The sequence below is a fragment of the Manacus vitellinus genome, unplaced genomic scaffold, assembly GCF_001715985.3.
Source record: "Manacus vitellinus isolate BGI_N305 unplaced genomic scaffold, ASM171598v3 scaffold_44_pilon, whole genome shotgun sequence".
Lineage (NCBI taxonomy): Eukaryota > Metazoa > Chordata > Aves > Passeriformes > Pipridae > Manacus > Manacus vitellinus.
The window spans coordinates 6,379,147-6,399,115 of NW_021940565.1; the positions used below are offsets into that span (position 1 = coordinate 6,379,147).

General features: G+C 40.2%; 1 protein-coding gene across 1 annotated transcript in view; it reads left to right on the forward strand.

The window, feature by feature from the left end:
• Positions 1-15,124: 15,124 nt before the first annotated feature.
• Positions 15,125-19,969, forward strand: part of NR5A2 (nuclear receptor subfamily 5 group A member 2) — an 89,212-nt gene continuing 84,367 nt past the window's right edge. Inside the window, exon 1 of the mRNA XM_008926843.3 lies at positions 15,125-15,415. Within this exon, the coding sequence (XP_008925091.2) occupies positions 15,352-15,415 (64 nt within the window). The 5' untranslated portion in view covers positions 15,125-15,351. The remainder of the gene's footprint in view (positions 15,416-19,969) is intronic.

The window sequence follows — 19,969 nt, forward strand, 5'->3', positions numbered from 1 at the left end:
TTAGCTCAGAAAGTATCAAGATATTTAAAAGATGCTGTCCTGCCATGACAGTTGTTGCAGAATAGAGACTGACTTAATGTAGAGTAGAGAGACTGACTAAATGAACAAAAAGTAACTGAATTGTGCTCAGTTATGTCAGTTCATTGTCACTGGGTCACAGAATACTCCTCTTGGTAGACAACTATTTTTCGAGCTACAATAAACCATGAAGTTAAAATTGTTGCTCTAATTTAACCTATCTTGCCCATATTTGTACAGGTCACATTCTGTGACAATTTCTTTCTTTTCTCACATACCTGAAAACTCGCAAAAAAGGGTCAGTTCATTAAACTTTAGATTTTTCCCTTACTTCCAATCAAGGTAACACGTGAACACCTATACAAGGTACTTTAAATTAGTAAGAAAACAAGCCTTCCATGTAGAGTCACTGGGAGGAGAAAAATCTAAAGACTTGCAAGCCAGTTTGAACACACAAAACCAAGGGGAGCTGCTCACCAGAGTTGTTCACAAGTATCTCAAAAGCTCATCTGCCAGGCCCTCTCATGATTACGAGCCGGAACGTGCCCATTAGACTCAGAGCAAAATAAAAATCATACTGTTGTACCAATACAGAGGGAAATGCTAAATTTCCTTGCATGGGTGCCAGCCAGCACAGCTGCTAGAACAAAAGTTAATGTTCAGAACAAAATCACCATGCTCCGACCTCATTCTGAGCAGAGCTGTTTCCGAGTTGAAGGGATAGGCAAAAAGAGAAGAGTAGCCAGGGGGGCCTGCCCTGTTCCTACCTTTGCTCTGGGTGAAGCAAAATTGTGCCTGCTAATTCAGATTAAAGAAATTAATGTTACTAAACTTATGGACAAACTTGAAAACACATTTTCCTCAGCTGAACTTATTTCCATAGAATTTCAGGAATAACTATTGTAAGCAAAAATAACCCTCAGGGTTCGCCTGTACACAGGGGCTTTTACCAGATTAACGTACTTAAATGGAAACTTTAGGAAATACTGGCATCAAGAAAAGTGCAACTACAGAAACTTAAAAGCAAAAAAATTCTGTTGACACAATTGCATTTTTGTTTGCTCACAATAAGCTTTCCCCAATATTTCTGGGTTTTCCCTTTGACTCAGTTGAGGTCACTTCCTTGTAAGGATGACTTTGTGCCTCTTTATCTTTAGGAATCCAAGAAGAACAAGGAAATCCCTGGTTAGAGAAGTTGGGCGACTAAAATCGTGGGCTTCCCTCCCTAATTTGTCTTCAACACTAAATTGTTGAGAGTATTGTTCACTGCTTCCCTTCCTATTATAAAGATTTTAGTCATTTAATTAAACGTTTACCAAGCTGATTGCAATCTTCAAATCAAGGACTGAAGAGCTCAGTTAACAATTCTCGAGGTAAAGGTTGACAAGGATTTGTCTCAATTTACCTGCTTCAATAAAAAATCCATGTTAGTGACAAGACAGACACAGTTCTACTCACCTTGCTTAGACTACATTGAAATAAGGACCACATCCACAAATACCATACACTCCTGAAGTATATTTCTAACAGGATGTTTTGGTGCACCTTAAATAAAACAATCAATTCTGCATTTCTGCAATAGCCCTTGCAACAGACTCAAATCAATGTGAGGGATTTTCCCCCAGGTTCTGTTTTGACTGTATGCACGGGTACCTAATGCCCATTTCATAGCTGTAACTATACATAACAGCTCAGGTGCAGACAGTGAGCCACAGGCATTCGAACCTATGAATATCAGCTGCTTCTTTTAGCTAAGGCACGTATTTCTGGCACTGTCAACCACCAGGACTCAGCAGGACACACACTTAGATTGCACAAGACACCTGCATATGCCTTGTGGAGCCAGAATGGTGAAATCCCAGCAGAGAGAGATAACCACCAAATGGAAACAGTAGCAGATTGAAATGCCTGCCTGCATACGACAAGGCAGCTTTATCAGGGAAGACGGAGGTTTTGGCAGGACATCCCAGAGCATATCGGTTCCCACCCCCGCATTCCCCCAATTTAACTTTTGCATGCCTACCTTTTAAGGACCTCAGTCAAAGATCACTGATGTCAATAAACTTAGAAACACAGAATCACTTTTCCATGAAGGATCAAATCACACTGGATATTGAACCATCACATGTTTGCTGTTGGCTTTGTGCATACATGAGGCACTCACCATGGATCAGCTGCTCCAGTTGATTATTGAGTTGCTTATTCCTGAGGTGATGTAGCCATATATATATCAGAAATCAGAGTTTGGGCTTTTATTAAATGGTCTGCACACAGAACTTAAATTCCTGAGATGCAGCACAACTAAATCAAACTAAAATCACACAGCTCTTTCCATACCTAAAGCATTAGTCTAGCTCCTTTTACTTGAACTCTTTCTAGCTTTCACTGTCTCCTCACAAATTATTAGACAGCCAGTTTCCCTTTTCACGGGCAGCACTGGTAGGCAATATTTACCCCTCTTCAGTGTAAGCCTCTCAGCCTGTTCTTGCTACAGTGTAGATGGACACAGGTAATACAGCATGCAAGACTCATTGGAATAACCAAAGAGATAAAATTCACAAGTTATTTGATGAACACAACATCTAACAAAGGCTTTTCCATACCTTGAATGGTTGTTTAGATCATAATATGATCTTAGCCTTTGAACTCTTTCCCACCCCACACATCAGATCAGTAAGCACTAAAAAACTTCACATTGGGTAGCCCTGTTTTTAATTTTTACCTCCTTAAACCTTCAGTTCTCATCTCTTGGCAAAATCCATTTAAACAGAGCTCACAAGTTAATGGTTAAACTTGTTGTTTGTAGTACCATTAATATAGGTCAAGCAGCACAATAGTTACAACTGCTGAGGGGGAAGGTACATAAAGACACAGTAAGCAGTTCAGGACCTTATTACAACATGTCTATCAAATGCAGGGTTACAAACAATGTGCCTGATTCATCAAAAAGATAACTTCTGCTGACAGTACACACTGTTCCCTGGAGTCTCTTACACATGGTTCAAAAATTAAAACTGAAAATGTAAACTACACAGACACATTCTTGCAAATGTGAGTATGTTTCAGCACAGAGAGCATTTCTATGCAAAATACCAGATATAGGCAGCGGGATGAATTCAGTCCTCATTTACATCACCAAGTACTGAAGAAATCAGCAACAGCTACAACTTTACTCTGCATTTTCTCTCGTGTAACCGAGGGAAGAATTTGTCCCACCAGGCCCAAGGACACACATTTTTCACCATGGGAAGCACATGCATAATACCTACAAGAGGGATTACCTTATGCTTTATTCAAGAATATTCAAAAGGACAGACCTCTATGCCTCAAAAGGTTAGTATTTCAGAAATACTGACAGTAAGTACTTTTTCAAAACTAATGGCACCTTAAAGTTTCACAACATGGATTACTTATCCTCAGTGTCAGTCATTCACTGTCTGCCAGTTCAAACAGACACCATTCCTGATTTGGCTTCCAAGATCCCTGGCCAGGGTTCCCAAACTAAATTCCCAGGTGCTCTGCTGGGGCAAAAGCAGAAAGAATAGCTAGGTCTCAAGATTGATAGAGTTTACCACGTGTCACTGAGACACCTTCCTCTAATCAATGATTTGTATCATGAGAGCATGTAGAGGCATCAATCCAGTTTGCAACACGAAGTTCATTCCCCCCAGCAAAACCAAGCATGATAAAGCTTTTCCAACCAAGCATTCTGAAAGTACAAACAGCATTTTAAACAGTTTCTCATTTTTAAACTGAAATATTTCTAATGAATAGACTGAGGCAAAAGGACTTTAAAAAACCCCATTCATGCCCAAAATCTACCAGCTGTAATTCCAAGAGGACCGGTTTGACTATTGCTAATCTGGGGTGAAGGAATGAAATTAAATTTAAGCAGGATAATTTAATAGGTATAAAAAATACAGAACTGATGCCAGACAGACAGAAGTCATTGCATATTAAAGTTATAATGTGTTTCATATTTTCTTTCAGAATTTGTGGTTTCCATCGGTAAAAATTGAAGACTGTTTTCTTCCATTTATCTCACTGCATTTCTATAGTACCTGTTATCTCTTATTTCAATGTGCTTTATGAACCTTGGACTAGATCTTCAGCAAGTGTGAATCACCATAGCTGAATACTGACTTTAACAAAACTCTTTTGAATAATGCTACCTGAAAAGTGAATAATTGATATTGCACAGTCCTATAGACAGAGAACGGACATGTAACAATAACATTACATTAAAACAATAGATCTCAGGTGTAATGCTACTAATACTTTATGAGATAAAAACATGATTTTTGAACACCGCTTAAAGTTCACAAAAAGTATTCTAAAAACCTTGTTCACATTATACACTGTTATACGTTTCTCATCTAGGGTGTTTTCCTGTAAAACAGGTCATGTCACACAGTTAAAAAATGCACTTTTGGCACTTTTCAAATTAGCTCTGGTGCATGTTATACATAACAAAGGCAGATCAACAACTACTCTGTCTTTTTATTATACACAGGTTGGTAGGGCAGCCCAGGTCACAAGATGGTGACAGAAATACCAGTATGATAAAGGGATTTTTATGCATTCATCTGGACACCTTTTCTATTTCATATTATAGGTTCTGTCTAATACGTTGCGCTTCCCTCACTGGGATGAGATGTGCTCCACTTTAGCACAGATGTACAGGAAACACTGCTACAGAACAGTTCCTCCCTGTTAACAGGCCCAAATCCTTTTTGTGTAGAAATTGCTTATATTAATTAAAACACCATTGCCTCACACTATTATTTTTCCTGAACATTGGTAAAGACTTGATTGAATTTATTTGGTAACTATAAGAAAGGAGAAATAGAGTAACGCAAGGCAAAAAAAAAAAAATATCCCCAGAAAGTTAAGAATAAGAAATGTAAGAGTCCAGAGAATGTCATGTAATTGCCTGTAAGAACCCATGTGACAGGAGTAAGACTGCTTCCTTAGGTACTCAAGGGATCTCTCTGCCCAGTCATCCAGGAAGCACAAGGGAGTTGTGCCCTGCTGATGTTCAGATTTCTAAGGGAAGAAGGAAAGGACTTTGTCTTCTCCCACCCACCCACCCACCACCACTTCACCGTAAGTAGATATCTGCAGAATTTCACCTAATAACATTTCATTCTATTTAAAAAGGGGAAATAAGAAACTTATAAATCCAGTAGAAACTAAGTTAGGTAAACCAATGCCATTAGCCTCTCTAAAATGTTGTTCTGATTACAAAAATCTGCATTATATTTGAGTGAATTTCCCCCTCAGTTATAATAACTGTCCTGTTTAAATGCTGTCTTAGGATGGATACAACTAAAGCTAATGATGTTATAGCAACAACAGGTTGGTAAATGTTGATAAACAGTACAATTCCACATTCAGGTGTACTTCCATTATGTTAGCTGGGATGACAATTCACTGCAGCCTTAACTTAAAACCACGCATTTTTAAAACTGGTGTAAAATTCTGCAAAGCATTAAGCTATAATAAAATCATGAAATTTAGTTCCTTATTAGTGAATACATGTACCCACTTATGAAGCAGGTCCTGGAAATATGATACTTGCTGTGAAGAAATGCAGACTGTATTTGTGGTGCCTTATCCAAAGGCATGTACACACTGTGTGGGAAGGGTACCAAGTAGGTTTCACCTCTAAGTTATATACTTTATTAAGGATTTTCCTTTTGGCAGGCATGCTTGAAACATGACAAACTATTCCAAAGCTACAAACAGCAAGCTCTCCTTTACAACACCTCGGTAACACGGTAGGACAATAGGGCCTTTGTGCTTTGGAGTACTCTAGGACTGAATCATATCATCCCAGTGATTCAAAATTCTCTAAATGGCTCCTCAGAACAATGGTATAAAAGCAATTGAGGCTCAAGGAGAAGTACAAAGTACCATACACTGCAGACAGCTTTCAACATTGTGAGCAATGAAATCAAATAAGATAAAGTGAGGATCACCTCCTTCACTAGCCAGCCACTTGTATATCCGATTTAAAGATGGTTCTTTTTACCTTTCATAAGCAGAAAGCTGCAGGATTTCAGGTCCAACCTCTGAAATTCTCAGAGTTTCCCTGTGCGTGCTAAGGTCCTTCACAGAAGACTCTGTTTTCTTGGAAGCTTAATTTTAGCAGGCTTACTTGTATTTTCTAGTCAGTTCATCTCAAAGATAGTTGGGCAGAATCAAAAAAAAATAGCTGTGATAATTCTGGGATGGTTAGATTTCACAGAGTTGGTCAAACTGCAAGATACTGAGGATCATACTTGTTTTTACAGAACTCAGCCCAATAAACCACTTCTAGATATGATAAGTGTGTATTCACTTTTGAAGTTATCAACAGAGTTACCTCCCATGTATGAGGCAGCTACACACGCTGAGGTGGTTGTCTGAGATGAGGCCCTTCTCAACCTTTTGCAATAGGATCAGGATTAGTTTCAAATCCCATAAGAATCTATTATAAATCCCCAGAGCCAAAGCTTTCTAGCATTTGCTATGGTGTTGGGGGTTTTCAGTTGGTGTTTTTTGGTCAGTTGGTTGTTGCTGGTTTTTTAAACAGGACATGACCGTTTTGCAAAACACCTGAGGCTGTAGCTTCACAAGTTGTTCTGCCCAAAGAAAGCTCACTGCTTTTACATAGGCTGGATCAGGAACAGGGTCCCAACAGCCTCTAGAATCCAGGGTAGTCAGAGGGACTTGGGAACAGAAACAATGCTGTGGATTCCAATTTTCCAGGAGAAAAAAAACACAGGGAATCACATGCCATACTGCAATTGAGGCAAATTCTATCAAAGGAGGTGAAAAAATATAGTACAAATATAGTACAAATTCAAAGGTTAAAAGCAATCCTTATTTTCTCAAAGGCTACAGTGCAAGGGCACAGCCTTAGGCTACCAATTTTTCCTGCTATTTTAGTGTTACGCATATAGAATACTTACTGTATTCTTTTTTATATATAATAATTTCTAGTAACAGCAGCAGTGTTATTACTGCAAGCAGCAAAAAAGTCCAACCTAGGAACATCTGCAACATCTGTATTTCAGAAGGTTATAAGTGCAGGTGCCAATATAAGATTTCACACATATATGAGAAGCAGCAGCCAGAGGAAATCTGTCCACAAACAGAGACAGTGTAAGACTAGGCAAAGAGGAAAAAATGACATCTAAAGCCAAAGGGGAGGGAGAATAAAATCAGACAGCAACGGAATAAGAAACAAAAGATTAAAATGCTTGTGCTTGAAGTAACAACATGTGCTTTTATTCACATTGTGGAAACATTGTAAGCTACATCACTTTCACTTGAATTCTGCTGGTTTTTTAGGTCTGCTGATACTATAGGAGAAATGATACGAGCATTTTGCTTGACTTCCAGCCAAAATCCTAGAGTCTGTCGCAAAATTACAAAAACTTTCCAAACTTCTAAAATTTCAAAACAATCAAGTCTCAGATCTTTCCCTTCTCAATATTTTATACTACAGTGACTCGACTAAAAAAGTTTTGACAAGGATAAGTTAGAAAAGAATTCTAGGTCATTATTTCTTTTTATAATGAAAACTATAGAGGTGGCTGAAATCTCCACCAAATGAAGTCAGTGTCTCTATTTGCCTGAACACTGATCTTGAGTCAGAAAGAACTTCCACTCCATTCCATCCCTCTTCTGTCATTCAGTGTTTGCCATTTCTCTCAGTGTGTTTTGGGTAAATAATTGATAAATATTTATTTATTTTAAGCTTTACATATGTTTGCCTCAAGACAGAAAACCAACAGAAACATGTATATATTTTATAATTTGTGAAATTCTGATGCTTTAATGAGAGAATTCTATAAAGCTTCTTGAGATACAAGGCAAAGGTCTGGGATGGGCAAGTAGACTCCTTTCACAGCCAAACAGGAATGTCTACACTAGCATCCTATGCTTACTATCAGATTCAGAACTTGCCATGCCGTTAATATGAAATGAAAAATCAATAGCTATTGTTCAGCCATTACCCCCCATCAACTGATGCACGAGTGTCAAACATGGCAGCTAGTTAATGGTAAAACAAGGTACAGGGATTGTTTTTCAAAAGCATGCCTGAGCTGCACTTTACACATATGCTGGCCCTAACTTGCACTTTATCAAGTGCTCTGTCATCTCTTGAGACACTAGTGAGCAACTAGTAAGGGCTATGCATCCACACGACAACCACCTGGTTTGAAACTGGTGCAAGCTTTTCATAAGCAAGATCTCGTGAAGGTCAGCAGTGTCCTGTCCAGGCATGACCAAAGGGAAAGAGCATGGTCTTCTTAACCACCCTTCATTGCGAACTATATGAGCAAAATCCTTCCCTCTCTTATTAAAGAAAACAAAAGCAAACTGAAAAACATATGTCCATAGGAAGAACACTAAGACAAGCAGAACGCTCTCTGAAAAACTTCCACATTCTAACTGAAAAGCACATTCAAGTCCCCAGCAAGTCCCTGGGCAGTGTTACAGAAGTAGTTATTGCCAGTTCACAGGAAGGGATGAGAACACCCACAAAAGCTGTAAGAGGAAAGCAAGGGCCAGTTGCACCAAGGAGGCAACCTGGGAGCTAAGGGAGCAAGAACACAGACTGGGTAGGGGACTCACCAATGGAGCACAGTCCTGGAGCAGAGGAGCCAGCCAAGCAGAGTAGTGCCCAATCCTACCAATGTGCCAGTGGTCATTGGGTGAAAGCAGTAAAATCAGCCAAGGTCTGAAGTCAAGCCAGAAAATCCACAGAATCATCTGAGAACGTGCCCCATCCAGCACAGCCCAAGGAAGAGGCCTGTTACCAGCTGGAGCTTAAATGAGCAGGTGACCCAGTGGAGCACGTGAGTGGGGGTCCAGGTGAAGCTGCTTAGGGCCATTAAGGCTTGTTAGCCACCTGGGGCCCTGACAAGGCTTCTCTTTTTTATCATTCTACTGTAAAGACCTCTAACTGTGTGTGTATATATATATATATATATATATATATATATATCTTTGTAATACAGCATTTTTCAGAAGTCATGATCAGGTCTCCATCTTAACTGTACATGCTGGTGTCTGGACTGCTGAAAAGCATTGCAGTCTAGGGAGGGTAGGCAGTGGTGACCAGCGGAAAGACAGAGCAACAATTTTAGGATGAGAATAATGTGCATTTACATATAATAAGGGCACCTGAACATCTGTTCACATTTCTTGGTGTGGTAGAAGTACCCAGAAGCCCTAGTCTGAGACAAAGAATTTGGTCTAGGCACTATACAAACAGAATGTCTGAACAGGCACTAAAGATTTGCATGCCACTGCAAGTGCATTAGCAATCTAATTTAAAGCTGGTCCCTGAAAGTCAGGACTCCTCAGAAGTCCCAGGTGCTACTGCTTTCCCCAGAAATACAGGGACTCTAATTCCAGGGTCATCTGCATTTTTTTACTGCGATCTAACCACATGAAATAAGTATACCATCTAACGAACTGTGGCACATTGTATAAAAGGATATAAAAATATTAATTAATGTTATACTAATATATTATTCATATAACTGCACTAGGGAGACCATGTTCTTGAAGGAATTAAATATTTCTAAGATCTTAAGTCTACTTGGTCTGTTTTTTAAGACCTGCAATATTTAACAAGAATGGTGCCTAGATGACTTGGAAGACAATGAAAAAAACCTGTGTTTCTTCAGTGATATATACTTTGGAAATGTATCCATTGGACAAAATATATACAGCCTTTTATTATGAAGCTTGCAAGTATAGTAGTTTTTGTTGTTCAGATTTTGGCATATGCCTCCAGAAACCAACCACCTTAAATTTTAAATTGCCAGAGAAAGACTAGTGTTCTGTTTAATTATTAGTGCCATAAACCAGAACAATATTTACCTGCCTCTAACAGAGCTTAGGAAAATCCACTTATCTCTCCTGCCAGGTGCTACATTTCTCACAGTTATTAATAAAATGATCAGAAATCCTTATTTCTGAATGGCCTTTACCCCACTTTTGTCTCCTGCCAGTGTCCTTCCCAAAAGTCAGCTTGGAATTAGGAACAAATTCTGCACTTGCTCATTGGGAAGACAGAAAGAAGTGGGAGCACTCCTCTGCACCAGATCTGACCTACCACTTGATCACTAAGCCTTGATTTCTCCTCCCTCCAGCTGGAATGTGGCCCATCGAGCGTGTGTAACACACAGTTCTGCAGTTCAGCAGCCTCCAGACATCCTTCTATTTCTGGTTCAATAAATGAGTTTCAGTAAGGAGACCCCTTCTGCTTAGACATGAAATGTCACTCTGAAATCTGCTTTCTTTTGCCAGTCTTTTACCTTCCATTAGCACTCAACTTGCCCTTGCTCCATGGTCTCAAGCAAAGCCAGTCCCTGTGGCACAGCACACATGCAGCTTCCTTCAGGACTAGAAATTAATGAGAAACTCGTCAGAACTAACCAGGGTCTTTCAGAATTTAGGTTCCTGACTTGGTATTTCCATTCTGCCTCAAGCTAAGGTTTTGGGAGGTTTTTGGGTTGGGAGGGTGGGGATGGCAACGGTCACCCCTTCATGTATGTATGTATCTTCGAAAAAGAACAGATAATCTAGATACCAAGTTCAGAAGGTTTTAAGTTCCACTTAAGATCCACTTTAAGGCTCCTTCTCACCTCTTTCTCCGCTCCTCCTTACAAAGTAATAAATTCCTGATGTTTTATTAATCTTGTTCTGTGAAGAAACTGTTGTATGCTCCTGACTGCTATGTGAGATGATGGATGAGTCCACAACACCTGTTACTGATACATACGAGGAATTAATTTCCCTCTGCCTGTTTCACAGAAATCTGTTCTTTTCTCACAAAGTCAAACACTCTGCTCCTATTTCTAGTAAATATCTCCTAGATAAGCTTTGGAAAGGTCCATAACTATTTAATAACATTTCTCTTTGTATGCCAATAAGTTAGATTAGTGAAGAAAAGGAGGTGTGCAAGAAATTAAAATTGAAGCTACTTACATAGTAGACAGATAGGCAGATAAAACTTTGCTAGATAGCTCTCCTCGCACCATGAAAGTTTTATTTCTTCAGTGCAGAGTGCTAGCACTAAATCTGGGTCCCACTAAAGCTTATGCTGTTCCTTTACTTAAGGCTAAAAGAGGACTTTTGTGATCCACAACTGTATGTTCCCATCTGCAGAGAACTGAGTTTTCCTTCTAAGTAGTCCTGGAGGTTACCTGACTGCTCATTTAACCTAAAAGAAGTAGTTACAAATGTCTGCATTTACCTCCTCATCTAGACATTAATTTATTAAGAGAAATATTCACTGAAATAGTTTTTGTAAGTAATTATTAGGGGAAAACATAGGAAGCAATTTTATAATTCCTACAATTCATTAGTCATCTCCAAATATGGTTTATATTAAATGGTATTAATCCAAACAGAGAACAGAAACGAGAGACTAATATATTCTGATTAATGTAACCAAGGAAAACAGTTCATATTTGGACACCCAGGAAGAAGGGACCATGCCTTTGCTCACCAGAGTTCCATTTCAATATGGTGAAAATCCCAAGTAAAGGAGTAGCATATGCTGAAATGTATTTTAATGCCATTGCATTCTACTGAGATGATAAACATAATTTGTAAAATATATACAAGTAAGAAAACAAAACTAACAAGACATTTAATAGGGAAGTCATACCATAAGACCAAACAGGAATTGAGAATCAACTCAAGGAAATCACTTAATAAATGAGACCTTCAATCTCAGTACTGTAATAATTACTTCACTGAAAAACCCCAAAGGTAAAGATCACCAGATAGATCAGATTCTCCTAATTTCCTTTACAGAACTACTGGGGAAAAGACATAAAACTGTATTTTAATGCCTTGGTTTTGCACATGTGAGATAATATAAAATTCATAAAGGTGGAGAAAATACACTGAAGCATCCAAAAGAATTTTAAATGTCTGTGATATATCAGGAAGAATATCGGAATGACTGAAATGGAGAAAAGTTTTAAAAGAGTTATTTCTAGATCAAAGAACAGAGTTTGCAAATCTCTTTCCACCTAAGCAAACCTCCAGCTGAAACCAACTGGACTGCTCTCAGGACCAGACAGCTCATGCCTGGTAGGAACCGTGCCAGGATCAATGCCACGTTTGGCCTGAACTTTCAGAGAATGAGGATCACATCCCTCGTTTGATATGTGCTGTGCTGAAGACGTACCTTTTCTGAGATCTGTGGATAATAAAAATGGCAATGCCTTGAGATGGCATAGAAAGATGACAAGGAACAGACTGAATACAGATAAGCAATATCCAAAAAGTTACAGGCCAATTACAAAATTGTGACTGACGTCACTAAATTTACACCAAGTCAGGGATTAAAATTCTTTGAAAAAGTTCACTAGTAATCAGTCCATTTTCAGAGCTTGTTTCTTAATATCTTTACATGCCCAAATGAAATGGCACTTGTGGAAATGCCCATGAGAGAAGAAATTCCTTCTAACTTCATTATTGTGGTAAATGTTTGCAAAATAATTTGATGTGCAAGAGTCAAAGGAGGGATTGTTGCCAAGCTTTTGAAATCAGGTACAATTTCTTTGAGGACATTTGTTCAAGGGACAAACAAGGGACAATTTCATCATACAAGAACTGGCTAAACAAAAAAGACACTAAAGGTTTATCAATTAATTATCTTCCTAAAAGACCTGAGAGAGAAAAGTATGTTTGAAATAACAAAATTACCTTTCAAAAGCCTTGTCTCACCCATCCAGGATGAAAACAGGGGAAAAGAAAAAAAAAAAAAAGATGGGGGAGGAGGAGTACAGAAAAACACAGAGATACCAAATGAGTCTATGATGCTTCAACCACAGTTAGGAAAAGCTGTTCCGAGTAAGGTCAGTGGCTGCCTTACCAGGGACTTACATATGAAAAGCTGCAGTTCAAAATTCCTGGTCTAGCAAAGTATTCAGCCATAAACTCAGGTACTTATCTTTAGTGGTACCACTCGGATGCCTCATTACACCTCATACCCTTACGTATTTGTTTCAGTTGGGGTCCAAATGTATCACTGCTAAATACATCAAGCTGCTGGATCAGAAGCTGATATAGGTTTTCCTGGAGTTTCCCTATGAGTTTCTTTTCCCCTATTGGACTAGGTATAAAGAAAGGCAAAGAAAGCCTGTCTGGCTGTGCACCTGGCATACATTCCTCTATACACGGAGACAAAGTATCAGAAAAGGAAAAATAGAACATTTTTCAGTGACCCTGACATTTGATACTGATGCAAAAAAAGGAAAGGAATTACAGTGTTAGAAGCCAAAAGTATGAAGTTTCTTTATATTTCCTATGATTTAATATCTCTCTCTCCTCCACATACAGCAGATTCCTTTATAGAGACTCTTGAAGATGGGCCAACAGTGCTCCAGCAACGTCTCTGATGACACGGTGGAAAGTTTCTAACCACAGTATCATTTGCAGCATTTCTCATTTATTTTATCCCCAGCCCCCAAAGATATGCCTTTTCTGATGGAATAAATGTTTCTCTTCATTTTTTATGAATAGTATTGAAAATCTATTTGGTGACCAAACGAATTAAAATAGACACTGAGTCCAATTATTTAGGTTTGTATGAAATCTGTTGTAAAATCTGGCTTCCAGATTTCACTCAGTCTAAACAGATATCAGTGACCCTGACAAAACAGTCATAGTACCTGTTTAACCAGCTTTGTAAAATTATTTTTTCCTGTAATAAATATGAAGGTAAAAATTTTGAAAATCAGGCCTTCCCTCTGCAGCCTGTCATCCTTACTACCAGGGGCTCTAGAGGAGGGCAGTACTGCACAGACCAAGTGATAATTCAGGGTTCCTGGCTGTAAGGCCCAATCACTGAATCATTTGCCACGTCAACCTCATTTTCGGACCAGCTCTCAAGCTCTCATCCTAGCTGAGAGAAGCAGTTCAGTTTGAGCATGAACTAACCTGTCTGCCACTGTATCACCAAAGTCTAACCATCATGACAAAGTATATAAAAAAGCATGTGCTGCTTTACAGCTCTCTGCAAATTTAAAGAGAAAAAAACTCCCACTGACTTCAAGAGGCTTCAGATCTAGCCCACAGTGGAATAGCTTCACTCTATTTTTCAAGAGACTTGAAATATCAAATACCGTCTGATTATTCAGGCTTGAGTCTGATCTCACAAAGTGTATGCAGACTTAATCTATTGGGCTAGAGCTGCAAAGGCTGCCAGTGGCACTGCAGTGCACTCAGGCTGCCGTGGATGTAGCACAGCGTCACCCTGGGAGCCGGCGTGTCCCTGCCTTTCCTCTGCTGGGGGTGAAAGCAGAACACGATCCACTCACAGATGAGCTGAAAGATCGCCCAGTTATCTGCACAGCTGCACACCTTTGTAAAAATTATTTAAATCAAAACACTTGACAGCCATCTGACATGCTGTGAATATGTGTTGTACCTCCCAGCCTTAGGGGTGAGCGCAATACTGTCCACATATCATAATCCTGGGATATCAATGTTTAACCACGCTGTAAGGCTCTTTAGTGAGAAAGCAGTGTATGCTTTTAACTAAATGGCTACAACCTGGAGCTAGACTCCAGCCTGAGGACTGGGGCAATAAAACGGTTTTGTCTGACAAACCATTAGCAGAGATTTGCTAGTGCTGTTAGTCAGAGTGTAGAATCCCCAGAGCATTCAGAAGCCTCCCTTAAGGAATTAATGCTTGATTGTTTTGCCATCCAAAGAATGTTTACAGAAGCCAAAACAACCATGCTTGCTGTCCACTGTGCAAAGAGGTGATGACATCAAGAAGACAGGTCACAAGTCTGAGTTTATAGTCATTACACTTGTGTTGGTATGGCTTTTCATCCACTCAGTATGATCTTATGACCCCACAACTTTACAACCTTCCACTCTCTGGGCTTCATAGCACCTCTCCACTCTAGGTTAATCATTTCTCTGCCATTATCTGCCAACAGTTCTTATCTCTTTTGCTGTCACTTTATAACAGGGTCTCTTATCAAGCTGTACAAAATCACGTGACAAGGCCAAACCTATCACAAGTTCCAATTCTTCTGATTAGAGACTATCATGAAATGGGATACATGGTTTACAGCAGGTCACTAATGCTGGAAAAAGTACAGAGTCCACTCAAAGACATGCTTGTTACTTTCTGAATTCTTGGATATTTTTTTTTGTTGTTGTTCATCACGCCGACTTTCACTGAAACCTATTATAGCCTGGGTCTCAAGGCCAGAAAAGTTTACAGGCTGCACCTCTTCTGCACTCAATGCTGTACACCTTGTACCCAAGGGTACGGTATATTTACACCTAATAATGTCTTCTGGTTCCCACACAGTCATCATACAGGAATCTATAAAGCATGGACTTACATCAGTTGGTAAGTAATAGTTTTCCAACTGTTTTGAAGACTCTGTGTAAATATGTTAGATTTGTGGCTGTCCAAACTGGAAAAATCACTACAACTGGACAAGCCAAAACTGATTAATTTGCACATGTATTTAGGCAAGATAGAATTTTTATGATTCAATGTAAAAATGTAAGAAAACAGATGATGATTCATTGAATAACAATTTTCACTAGAGACAGTGCCATTATCAAATATATAATCGGATAATTAACAGTATCTTTATCTATTACAATTGATAATAACTGTGAAATTGTGTGTGTGCATGTATAAACATTTGCAAAAATTGGATTTAAATTGCTTCTGGCTTGATTATTCTTGTTGAAGAAAACCTCAGGAATGTTTTTGTGTCTTTTCTGTAGTACTGTAGTTTCTGTCAAATACAGATTCTTTTTTAGCTAAAAATGAAGACATGTCATGACTCAGTGGGGGTGGGCTGGATAATAAAAGTCGGTTAAGACTTCAGAGCAGCAAAGAAGTGAATACCTTCAGTAGCATATGGAAACAGCACCCGCTCCCCTTCTGGAAGCCATCAGGCATGGGTTTCTCTGGCTTACAGACACAAGGGGCATGGTACAGCCAGCTGCCCTGGGCTGTCCCAGGCTATGGGGGATGTGTCTGAGCCCCTGCCTCGTGTGTCTGCCCACCAACTCCCTTACCTTCTCTTCACATTCCCTATCTCAGGCCATTCTGGCTCTCAACACACTCATGGAGTGAGGTGTCTTTCCTTTGACAGGGCAAGAGCATCCCCTGCCCCATCAGCCTGTGCCCAGATCAGGACTGGGGCCAGGCAGGGCTGGAGAAGGCTTACCAAGAGAAACCCTCCTTCATGGAGCAGAAGGCGCTTCGCAAACCAGCCCAGCAGCACTGCAGGTTCCACAGCCCAGGGTTTTGCAAGGTAGTGCCTCAGCACAGCAGTTCCTGGCAAGGATGAAAGAAGGGATCTTTGGCCCTCATGCAGAACTAGGGCACGCTCTCCTCCTCTTGCCCCAAAGTGCGTCATCACATGGCAGGCAAGGAGCTCACCCTGATGCTGGGTGTGATATGGGCACCTTGCCATCAAGGGAGGCTTTGGGACTGTGAAGAAGGAGAGTGCAGCAACAGCTACAGGAAATAGCCTCAAATAGCTGATCTTTATCTTCTGGTTGGAGCTGTTGCTTCTCCCTGGAAAGGGCTCCCACCTCACCCTGGACCCAGCTGTGTTCCAGGCAGCTGACCCCCAGGGCACCCTCTTTAACTGCTCTAAAACCACAAGAACCATGCCCAACACTGTAGCAAGATTTACTGGGCTGTAAATGTATGACTGGAGAACTAATGCCTGTGGATCACACCACCAGGCTCATGACCACCTGCTCCCTGGACACCTGCGCCTGGTGGCAGCCCCACTCTGGGATGGGTTCCTGGTGCCTCTCTTCAGAGGGAGTCTTGTGGTCCCTCTGGCCCTCTGGCAGTGTTGTCAGGGTATCCTATCTATAACAAACAGAGGGCACAGGACACTCCTGGGCTGTTGGACATGACTGTGACCAGGATCAGATCATACCTGGGCCAGGAGGGATGATCCGAGCAAAGTCACAGAGAATTCAAAGCCAAAGCCACTCTGGTGCTTCTCTACAGGTGTGGGGTTCTCCTCTGCACAGCTCTGCCCCCAGAAACACATGGAAAAGGTGGCAAGTCCAGCTTCCCTGCCAGCCCTTCCTTTACTGGGCCTTGCTCTAACTGTTGCTCTTTCTGGCTGCCAGGGAGGGACCTTCTGGTTCCCCCTCCTCAGCCTTCAGTATGGGATAGTAAAGTAATTATACAACTCATGTAACCGAAGAGTTGTCACTCAGATAAGGTTGAAAGGACACAACCCAAGTGGAAGGGAAAATAAGACATTTATCTGTGATATTTGGACCAATAAACTGTAATTTTCATGATTTCCAAAAAACTGGTAGATCTGGGTTCCCTAAATCATGTTAATATGAGAAATAGATTGTTGGAGTAGCAGAGACTCTTATCACCATACCTCTAATATGCACTTGTACGTGACCTGTGTCACAAATATACCAGGACAGATTCACAAAGCATGGCTCAAAAAAAGCAGTTCTAAATCTTGTGAAACTCTCCAAAGTCCTGTGTGCTCTGAGTCAAGGGGAGGATTCTGCCCTTGTATGGCACTGCTCAGCCGGAGCCTATGGTGGCAACCCTGAAAAATGCATCTAACTCAGCCTTCTAAACTGATCACTGTGTACCTGTAAGGGTTAAATGTAACCAGCACCACCCTGAGGGCCTCTGCTTGGAGGTGGGGGAACCAAATAGGAAGGAGCTGGATTCTGTTCTTATTTGCACTGGAGAGTAATTCTTTAGGAGAAAAAGCTGTCCTCCCAGGGTGTAAGTATCAGCAGCAGGGTCAAGTGCTCTTAAAAGTAAATGCCATCCCTGGCCTTTCACTTTTGTCCAGTTCCTCCCAGCATCTCCTTCAGTTTTTCCCCTCTAACCAAGGCAGAGCAGGTGGGCTTGTGATGACTGCCACAGCCTCTGCAGCCCTCACCCCATGAGCCCCTCCAGCCAGGGACACTTGCTGCTTCCCAGCACAGAGACTGAGAGTTCCTCTTGTCAGGGAGCACCTGCTTTGCAGAATGCACCCAGTGTGCTCACCCATCTTGGGATAAGTTAGTTTTCGTTATAAACCAGTGACATGTCACAGCAAGAGTGACTTAGCTTCCTCCCAGCAAGGAGGGCCTCACCCAGCTCCCATGAATGCAAATCAAACTCCATTGATAAAAACAGCAGTGGATCTCTCCCTTGGAGAGCAAACAGAACCAGCCCGGAGCTGGAGTGTGAGTGGGCACTACCAGTTGTTGACACCTGCTTTTAGGTTTACAGTCATACGGTCAAAGAGGCAGCTAGAATTCACAAAATCTTAATAGTACATCCTATATCCAGATCATGCATATTATATGGACTTGTAAACATTTTTACGGAAATGCCATGATTTTTTTCTTCCATCAGATTCTGAGGCAATACAAAGATACTTGACTAGCTTTATTTTTCCTCTAATTAGCTTCTTGTCTTAGTGTCATCAGGGACATTATGCAATTTTTATAAGCATTAGCTATGATTATTTAACAGAAAAAACTGTTTCATTAATTAGAAAAAATGGTTATATAGGAGAAAAGTAATCTACTTGTAGTTTCCAACTGTGAAATTTTTTAGCTTGTAGAATACTTACTGCCATCTTAATTTTAATGTATGTCCTCAGGCAGTTAACAGTATTATAATTAGGACTCATGAGTTTGTCAAATTTGTTTTTATATTTAGTAGTAGTAGTAGTAGTAGCAGTATTTTCATATGATTAACAAAGACACCAAATACTATCTTTAAAAGTCTGGATTAGGATTTTGGCCAGCAATTATGCTGGCAAAGCTTCCACAGAAGTGAACAGTTTGGGCTGTGTGAGGACTGAAAGATATGCTGTAGGTTATTTTTTTATACCAGTGAACTTTTGCTATTATTCTTTACTTTTGTGAATTTTCTTCCCACTTTCCTGTGGTTATACTGCAAATGAGCTATCTACAAAAGGGACAGTACTTACATTTACATCCGATTTTTTCCAATTAGTCTGATTTTAAATACCAAAATACATGAGGCAAAGTAACAATGATTATGCCTGTAGTCTCCAGAGGGAAACCTCCAATACTGACAAAATGCCTCCAGCCACTTGTCCATGGGGGTAATTTAAAGGTCAGCTCTCAAACTTATCTTATATAGAGTGAAAGGGAAGAATTGTCTGCAGCAGCAGTTTTGTTAGGCTATATTGTAGGGAAACCTGTTAAAACTTCTCATGCCAGTTATTATTAATTTCTAGAGTTTACTCACATATTACAGGAGTACATTATATACATTACATAGATATGCAACCTTATATATAATAATATATATTGATACATTGTTATGTACAATGAACAAACATGCATATGTACAAAATCCTTATCAAGATTTCTCAGTGTAAACTATGTCTGGTTTATCTTCTCGTAGTTTGTTTTATGATTTTACACTTATGTGTAAAGACGTATAGATATATATGAGCTCAAACTTTTTTCATTATAAAGATCAGCTATTAAATTATTTTTAAGTGAAATTTTCCAAGCTTTGAAACATGGGGTGAGGGGAGGTGGAGGGAAGAAGCAGACCTAAAACAACTTTTTTTCCACCAGCAGATCAAGGTCAGTTGCCTCAGCAAAAGAAATTTCATTTTTAAGCCTGTCTGTGCAGGATAAAAATCAATTATCTCTTATGATACAGAGACGGGCACTCAGCCCTGACAGGAGCCTTGCTGTATATACAAATATATTTGGAGTTCTCTTTCCAGATCAAGCTCTAGCTTTTTTAACCAGAGGTTCCACACTCGGCTCCAAAGGGGCAGCACAGGCAGAAACAAAAGAGCCTCGTCACAAAAGTAATTATCAATGCTGGGAAGGGGCAGGGGGATCGCGGCGGCGGAGGGAAGCGTCGGGATGATCCGGGGCGTCCGCCGGCCTGGCCCCG